This window comes from Carya illinoinensis, chromosome 4 (genome assembly GCF_018687715.1).
Source record: "Carya illinoinensis cultivar Pawnee chromosome 4, C.illinoinensisPawnee_v1, whole genome shotgun sequence".
NCBI lineage: Eukaryota > Viridiplantae > Streptophyta > Magnoliopsida > Fagales > Juglandaceae > Carya > Carya illinoinensis.
The window spans coordinates 13,455,162-13,465,000 of NC_056755.1; the positions used below are offsets into that span (position 1 = coordinate 13,455,162).

Sequence of the window (9,839 nt, forward strand, 5' to 3'; positions counted from 1 at the left end):
TTGATCTAATCAGAATGCAAATTACTTACGAAAAAGGTTTACAGAAAGTATCCATCTGAAACTTATTACAGCATACATGAGTTTATATCAGTGCATTTGAAAACTCACCCCAGAACACCAAATAAACAAACTACATTACAATTACAATAATAACTGTAATCATTTTGATGCCAATGCAATTAAACAGCAAGAGCGATGAGAGGAAGCCTCAAGGGATTGATATACAAACAAAAAATGAATTAACAATTAACACTTGCTCCTGTCACGATTTCCTTCGATGTCACCAAGAATATCTTTTGGGCAATACTGAATGGAAGTCAACAAAATGCATATGGTGAAAGAGAAAAGGACCCAACTCCAGCTGCATTATGAATTCATTTTGATGAAAACATCTTCTGTACCTTACCAAGTATTTGAATGTTGCAAATCCATCATCTGCATTGCTGTCATACAACTTGACATGTTAGGAACACCTTAATTGCCGTTGCATTTCGATGCAAATGAAATTAAGGCAACAAAAATAACTGGAAGAGGAAAGTGGTAATGATGGAGGTCAAACCTCTCATCAGCTAGTTATGCATGACCTTATTTCCTCTCGTGTCATAGAAGGTAAAAAGGCAGAAAACAGAGATTCAAGGGGTGTATGCCCTTTTAGGCACCAAAAATAACTGGAAGTGGAAAGTAGTAATGACGGAGGTCAACCTCCTCATCTAGGTATGCATGAACTTATTTCCTCTTTTGTGTCATAGAAGGCAAAAGGGCAGAAAACAAGAGACTGTTCATGAAATGATTACCAAGGGAAGAAAGAAAAAAGAAAAACGTGAATAAAACAACGATTACTAGATGAAAATAACTAGGAAGTGCAGTGTTGCCAGTCTGGCCAACTTCAAAGCCACAAACTATAGCAGAAGAGCCTGAAACTTGAGTGTTAGAGATCTAAATCTATAATCCAAGGCCAAGATGGCAGCCGAATAAAAAGGCAATTATGTTAGCATAACCCATTTAATAACCCAAAATCAACCAACAGAGGAGACAAGTGAATAACAGATCAGTAAAAGAATTAGATTCTCAAACAACTAGGACACTCTGCATGTTCAAACCATTGAAGTCAGAGTTTTATATTTGCTCAAAAGGTATTTAATGAAGTATTCTTTTGGAAGTAAAATAGCTTGATCAATTCATTTTTCACCAATTACAGCAATCCCTATATCTATTCAAAAGCTACCTTCTAAGCCTCAATTACTCCATAAACTCCGGTACAGTAACATGATAATAAAAAAGCTAACACAAAAGATTCAAATTTAATAAATTAAAAATCTTCATAAGTGCATGCTTTGCTTATATAAAGTAACTGATGAAACCGGCACAATTTCCCATTCAAAGATTTCACAGTTCAAATAAATTTACTTATAATCTTCATATAATAATAAGTATTAGACACACGGTACATTTCCTCATTCAAAGAAAATATTAAAGTAGTCAATCCAACTTGCTTTCAATCATGATATCAATGATAACCATGACAAAAAATAAAAATAAAAGATTTCAGGGTGAATTCAAACGAACCACGTAAATTGACGAATTGATCACTCAGATATAGCCTGCACCTCATCGACCCTTTCCTCTCCACCCAGAAGCATATTATGCAGTGAAACGGTGGAACAGAAGCTAATGACCTTGTGAAACTTGTTAACAGGTGTAGGTAATCGAGGCACTCTCCTCCAATTACATTTGCCAGACTCAGTACTAACCTCACAGACGCAAGCTGGGTATCTCTTATGGTAGTCTTCGTTAAAAACATAGATAAGATCACCTAGCCCAACACACTTCAAGCTCGCAAATTTGTCATCCTCGTCACTATCAAACAAGCTGTAAAGCAAATCCTGAGGCATGATCGCAATCTCGCTAAACTCCATGGTGTTCTCGTCAATCCTCCACACATTAAAGGAAGACCCTTGCGGCGAATTACATATTCCAGCCAGAACAAGCCGGTCCCTGCAGGAGATCATGAACGAGAAGATAACCCCAGGAGGACGAAGCGTCTGGACCTCGCTCCAGACATGTTTTTCCAAATCGAAGGACGACACGAAACAGGAGTAGATGCCAAAGACGTAGAATTTGCCTCCGAACAAGGCCGAGGACAAGGAGGAGGATGAGTTACCAGACCTGAAATCGGCGGGTAAAGGAGGACAGATCTCCCAGGAATCCATATGGGGATCGTATATCTCGACGGCCAAACGATCCTCGATGTCAACTAGGTTGCCGATAAATCTGACACCACCGACAACAATGAATCTGGGTTTGTCGGAATTGGCGTAGAAGACGCCGAGGAGGGGGTTGACACGGGAGTAGTTGAGAGGGGAGGTGGTAAAGATGTTGGAGAAGCGATGGAGGATAGGGGAGAAGGCGAAAAGGGGGGCGGTGGTGAAGAGGAAGCCATGGGATCCGAGGAAGGAGGAAGAAGTGGGGGAAGGGAAAGGGAAGGAGGAACAAGGGAGGCGAAACCAGGCATCGGAAAGAGGATCAAAGGCGAAGGACTGATGGTTCTTGGAGGAGGTGTTGTGGAGGCCGTAAAGAAAAAACCAGGGGCGGCTATGGGGTAGGGAGGAGGCAGAGGGGAAGGTGGGGGAGGAGATGATGGAATGCCAGGTCTTGCAGACGGTGGAGGCTCTGATGAGGGTAGGGATTGGGAGGAGGGAGAGGATGTGCCCCGTCAGGTCAGAGCTAAGAGAGCTAAATTCTGTCATTTCGGAGAGTCGGACAGAGAAACACAGAAGACAGAGAGACGGGGAAGGTGGTAGGGAGTAGTAGGTGGATGATTCGTGCGAGTTGGGTGCAAACGTATCAAAGTCCAAAGAAAAGAAGAAAAAACGGAGTCGGAGTAGTAGGTGAAGTGAAAATAACTCCACCGTAAGAAAACAGAGCTCGACGGCTACGAGGACCTCACCCCCATGAAATGACTACGTACACTCGGATTTTTTTTTTTTACCCCTTTTTTGCTCATAATATTAAAAGAAATAATATTTGCACTTTATAAATTTTGCCCATTCATTTTAAAAAGGTTAGACTAATAAGTTAAATAAAAATTTTGAATTAAGATAAAAGTTTAAAATATTATTTTTGAATATTATTATTATTTTAAAATTTAAAAAAATTAAATTATTTATTATATTTTATGTGAAAATTTAATAAAATTATAATGATGAGATGAAAATTTTAAGTTAAGATGTATCTTCTAAACCTGTCTTAAATATGTGATTTATATAAAAATAATAATTTTTTAATAATAATTGAATTTTTTTTATAAAAAGAGTATATGGTGTTTTCACAATTTATAATTATATCTAGAATTACTCTCATATTAAATATTTAATAAAAAAAATATAATATTTATATTTAAAATAAGTAATGCTAAATGAAAAACGATTTATGCAAGTTCCGCACTCATTTTGAAAAAATTAGATAAATCTAAAATTTATATAAAAATTATTCTTTTAAATAAATGCTTGAAATTTGTAAACTTATAAAGGATTGTATATAATATTACTCATACTAAATATAGTTTTAAAGTGTGAAAGTTTCGTCCACTTCCTTTAAAAAGAAAAAATTTTATTTTCAAGCCAACGTACGGAGCACACATTACTTATACTTGCATGGTATAATTTAATTTAAAAGATAAATTTTAAAATCCGAATTTTACTATTTAAATAATGTGAAATATGTGCTCTAGACACCGACTTGATAATATAATAACATTTTTAAAAAAAGTATGATATATTATTAAAAAATAATTTTTATACTCTTCATCAAAAAAAGTATACGAAATTTGTGCACTTTAAAATTATATCTAACATTACTTAAAAATTATTTTAATATAGAATACATATTATCCAAAATTTTTACATGAACAGTGATACATAGATCACTTCACATGACTTTTTCTCTCGCTTTATATATTCAAATTAGAAATAAAAGTATGTCACCTCAGTTGTACCGTTCCAAATAACCGCTTATTAAATTAATTTTTTTATTTAATAATTAAGGGAATAATTTTTAATATATTAATATATTTTTATTTTTAAAAAATATTAAAAATATATATAAAAATAAAAACTCAAAATTACGTTAGCAGCACGCCAGTTGTCATTGCTGGCAGCAGCCTTGCATTTTACTCTATTGAAATAGTAGAAAATCTTGAACATGTAATGAGTAATCCGAGTTTTGGTTGACCAATATATTTTTTGCATGCCGTAGCAATACAATTACCATGACAGCTCAGCCAAGTTGTCTGAAGAATTGTAATCCTATTCACATTATTATAGTTCCATGTTTATCTGAATTTGGATTATAAAATAAACTAAACATGAATTTGGATTATAAAATAAACAAGTTGTGCTTACAAAATATTGTAAAGTGAAAGTTGTTTGACCCTAATTAACTTTTATTTCTTTTGGATAGTCTTTTAATATAAATAAATAAATAAAAATAAAGAATTATAGATAATGAGGAGGATTAATACATAATAACAAATATAAATTCTATTTATAAATCGATGTAGATAAAATATCTAGTAAAATATTTACCTAATATAATTTAATTTGTAAAAAATATTTAAAAAGGGTAATGCTACATACAGTCATGAAAAATATAACGTTGCGCAATTACTTTAAAAAAGAGTAGAGTTTACGATTAAAAAATTAATTTTTTTATATAAATCTTGTATTAATTTATTTTTTTAAAAAAAAAATTATATAATATTTATACAACCACGACTATAAATATTATTTCTCTTTCTATTATTTTCGTTTGTCTTTCTGTTCTTCCCCTCATTCCAGCTTTGATTCGGATAAGGTTTGTGGTCCTCCCTTTTTTAACATGTTTTTTTGTTTTTTCTCTCCTAAATCGTCGTAAGGAGTCAGACTTCCATTATTATTGAGTAGAAAAAGTATAAAATTCAGTAATAATGATAGTAGGACTATTAGATATATCTATTAAATATGTCTATTTATGTAATTTTATTTTTATTTAATTTATTTTTTTAATAATTAAGAAAGTAATTATTAATAAATTTATATTTTATATTTTTTTAATGATTAAATATGTTTAAAAAATGATTAAAATAATAAAAAAAACTAATTTGTACTAGTGTAGATATTTGATGGTCACATTTTGGAGTCTCCCTAGCATTGTCCAATAAAAAAAGAGAAATCATTTAAGTAGTTTTAAATATACAGTCATCACGCATTTTTAAAATATATATATATATATATATATAAGAAATTTGAGATTTAAATAAAAAAATAAAATTCTTCATATAAAAAAATAAAGTTTTATATAAATATAAAAGGTTGGTGGAGTGAGAAAAAAGAGACATGGAGCAACATTAGCATGCTATTTATTTTATTTATTTATAAGATGTGGACCTGAGCTCCCGAAATGGTTGCCTAAAGTCATGGTTGCAATTTCTTTGTTTATGATATTGTTGAAGGAGGAGATGTCTCAACAGACAACCACCAAACTAGAAAATCCTCCCCTTCATCTTGATTAATCTTGAATCTCCTCATCCTATCCATCTTATTGCAATCAACATAATATTAATATATATATATAATACTAATGCCCTCAAAGCAAGATTTTCTGTAAAATCTTTGGTATATTTTTCTTTTAAGAAATGATATTTACAGTCGTGGTTATGCAAACGCCGCGTAGTGTTTTTGAAAAGAAATGAATTAATACGGGACCCACATGAAAAAAATAACTTTTTAATTGTGGACTTCACTCTTTTTCAAAACGATTGTGCGGCATTTATACATTTCATGACTGTATGTAATATTACTCTTTTCTTTTATTCAAAACGAGATGTTTTTTATGAACATAATAACAATAAATCACCAAAAAAGAACAAATATATCTTCTAATTACTTAAAAAATAAAAGTTTGTGGTTGTCTTATAATATGAGATAATTTTGTAAATCTGGCTTTGATGTGTGCAAATTTAATGCATTACGACCTAGCAAAAAGAATACTCTACCATAAACGACACTCTCATTTCGTTTTTATCGTACTATGCTGATGTAATATTATTCATAAAACATTATATATATCAACTCTTATTTTTTATTTATGCTAGATGCAAGCCCTACATTCATAAGCTTTACGCAAGTCTTGTGTAAACATGTGGATCCCATTAAGAAAAGGAAATGAGTTTTTCATCCTTTTTAATGATGGAGTCCACTTTTTTATAAAAGGTATGCACGAAGCTTGTCAATTTAAAGCTTATATATATATATATATATATATCATTTCTCGTGTAAGAATTGATAGATAATGCCACATCCCCATGGTAACACATGAATCAGATAAAGATGTCTTATTGATACAGATAACATTGCTCCAATCAACAATGTTTTCTATTCAGATTCTAATTTCAATTTGTAGGTTTAGTCCATTAGAAGAAGGAAACACAAGTTCTTCCCTTTATTAGGGTTTGGATCTCCGATGTTGGAAGGGCCTGCCGGGTCATAGTTTTAGTCAAAGACTAGAGAGAAGCTCAATGAGTAGAAATTTGATGCAGGGGATCCAGGTTTGATGTCATTGAGCTTATAAATTCAATGTTGATGGCATTGGACTTTGATGTCACTAAGTTGACAGATTCCATGTTGATATCACTGAACTACCCCAAAAAGGCAGATCGGGATAAGTATGATAGAAAAAAGTGAAGATCTCAGGATTTAGAGTGATATTGCACATGCGTTAGTATCTTGACGATAACATTGAGTATGGGTCTTAGAATCGCGCAAATGGCCAGAAAATTTTATTTTGGCGCGCACGTTGTGGTCACCATCCTATACTTGGTGGTCTCTATCTTGACTCCGAAATCAGCAGTTTTCTCCTCCAAATGGTTTGTTTAAGTTAATTTTTTTCTTTTTATGATAATATTTCACTTGCTGTTTTGAGAGATGATTTCGATTTTCAATTTGGGGCCAGATTTTGATGAAATACTTATTTTATTTCTTATAGGGCAGTCGCCAGACTACTTAACTATTTAAGCTTGGCTTGTAAGTTTCAGATGGAGCTTTTTAGACTTTTATCAGTAAACTCTAATCTCCTAGTTATCTTAGAGTTCTCTCTCTATTTGACTATTTCTCCCTAATTTCCTTAGCTAGCGGTCAGAATACTTCTTTTCTACAAGCGTCAAAATTGGAAGTTTGAAACTTCAACCTGCCCCCTCTTCGACTAGAACAAGATTTCTAATGATGTCAAAGATGGTTAGAGGTTCTTATTAAAGGCAAAATAAATGAAAGTAGGGGTGAACAAATAAACCGCTGACCCGAACCGGCCGATTTAACCGGCCCGACCCAAAAAACCCGAACCGTTCCAGTGTTCTTCGGAAGCGAAAATGGCCGTACCCGTTTCTGACTTAATCGAAAATTACCCGATACCCGTTTCTCTCACTATCTCCTTCTTGCTTGTAAACCCTAGCAGGCAAGCATTTCAGTGACCATTAGCGAGATCTGAAAATACATGATGATCTGAAACCCAATGGAAGTCACTTAAAAAAAAAATTCGCAAGATCTCAAATAAACACAAAACAAATGAGCCTGCGTATTTCACTCAAAAAAATTCTCAAGATCTCAAACGGACACTCAAATTTACACTGATTGTTGTATTCCATGAACAAGGGAGGGCTCAAAAAACATATATGAAGGGGGAAAAAAAAACCTATTCGCGGATTAAGGAGAAAGCTGAACAAGCCAGTAAGAAGAAATAATTGAGAAAAATTGAAGAGAGAGGTGGCTTCACTATTTGCAGATTCTCCCATGAAGAGGCCTGATTGTGTTGGAATCTCTGCTTCCACTTTGCGACCCAAAGAGATGCCCAATCCCAACCCTAGCTCAAAGCCAAATATTCTGACATCTCCTCGGTCCTTCAACAACTTCAACCCCAACAATGAAAACGACACCTTCTTAGTCCTTTGACGAGGGTCCCACGGAGACCGAAGATGAAATCGCCATAGCCCTAAGCCTACGAAGAACACTACAACCCCGAGTACAGTAGAGAGAGCCATCTAGGTTCGGCTTGAAAGCGAAGAAGAAGGTGAATCATCATTTGGGTTCGAGTATTCAAAGACAGAATAGTGCCGGTGTAAAATGAACCACGTATTTTATAGCATACCAAAACAATTAAAACGGAAAATCCGAAACAAAAATAGGCCGGTTAATCGGATAATGGGTAACAGTTCGGAACGTCCTATTCGGTAGTGGAAACAAAACAGGTTAGGTCGGAACATCACTAATCCGGGTCGGGTCGGGTCGGGTCGGGTGAGAAGCCCTAAATGAAAAGGGTGTCAAAATTATTATTAGTATTGGACATAAAATATGGGCAAAGTTTTAAAATTAATTTACTAGTGGAGTCTTTGGATGGGAAGATTCGAGAAAGACGATTTGGATTTGGGTCTTTATAATCCAAATATATTATTTGTATCATATACTAAAATTGAATTTGAATTTGCACTAAAGCCAAATAAAATTTAAAACTTTTTAGAATTTAAAATTTAAAATTATCGTCTAAGATTTGAAATCTAAATTCTTCAATTTAAGTAATGATGCTAGAATGCACTCGTTTTGCAGAGAAAATGATTAAAGAAACACAGACTAGAGAAATTATGAATTGGCTTTCCACACACTCTCGTGGGTTCAGCCATGCTCTTCATTTATAGAATTCAGTCAGTGTTTTTATCAAACACGTTACATGCGAGTGTAAATCTAGACTACAAGTAGTTGAGTTGGACACTATTAGTACTTCGTTACAATCATATAGAAATAGAACTGAAACTAAAACAACAGAAGATAAGCTTCGTGATATGCCTCATTCTTTTTCCTTGTGTTTATCCTCATCTCTTCGTGGCTTTGCTTTGGTTGAGTTGGAGATGGACTCTGTTTCAATAATGATTATACTTAAATTATGGCCGGATGCCCAAAAATGAATTGAGGTTCGAGAAAGTAGCATGAAAATCTATGATGAAAAATTAAAATAGAGTCCATTCTTTTAATTTTTTTTATATGTTTCTCAAAGTTGTTTTGTTGTTAGTTAAATGTTTTAATTAATGTTCTATTATACATCTTTTTGTTTGCTCTAGAACTTAATTTGTTACACTTTTATATTTGTCTTTGAATATGTTTGTTATACTTTCATGGACACGTGGTGTTAATGCCTAAATTCACATAACAGATCGGAACGGAAGAAAGAACTATACCCATCTCATGATGGTGGTTAGGGCTTCGATACAGTGTTTTTCATGTTTATCTATGAAATAAATAGCAAATAGAAATAAATAAAGAGAGACACAAAGATTTATGTGGTTCAGCATAAAAACAAACGTTCACGAGTTGTTTGAGGGCAAAATCTACTATAATTGATGATTTTACATTCTTTCATGACCTCACATATCGCACAATATAATGGAGAAATCTAGAATTTCGAAAGGTTGAAGACGATGCCCCCTTGAGAGAAATCTGGTAAAAGCGCTGACCGGTGCAAAACTGCAAGTGCACAGTATCGTAGTTTTATAGTAAAGTAATAAGTAGAGTATCGTCCTCAGGGATTGGTACCTTACTCTTGCCAAATACCAAAATTATACTAATCTCAATTTTATCTAGAGGAATCGCTAAGGTTTTTGTAGTTGCAAATAAACTTAGATCAACTCAAAGAGAAATAAGCAAAGAAAATAAAACTGACTTTCAAAGATCAAATTCAATGGGGAAGAAAACTTCTAGGAAATCGATTTCACCTAATTCTTCACTATGCTTTTCTCATCCAGCTAATTTAACTTAAACCTC

At 33.4% G+C, this 9,839-nt stretch overlaps 1 protein-coding gene across 1 annotated transcript; it reads right to left on the bottom strand.

Moving 5' to 3' along the window:
- LOC122307786 (F-box/kelch-repeat protein At3g24760) lies at window positions 1-2,881 on the bottom strand. The gene is made up of 2 exons (XM_043120878.1): window positions 1,567-2,881; window positions 1-443 (listed from the first exon to the last, which is right to left on the bottom strand). The coding sequence occupies exon 1, from the start codon at window positions 2,745-2,747 to the stop codon at window positions 1,587-1,589; it is 1,161 nt and encodes a 386-aa protein (XP_042976812.1). The 5' UTR covers window positions 2,748-2,881; the 3' UTR covers window positions 1-443; window positions 1,567-1,586.
- Between the last annotated feature and the right edge of the window lie 6,958 nt (window positions 2,882-9,839).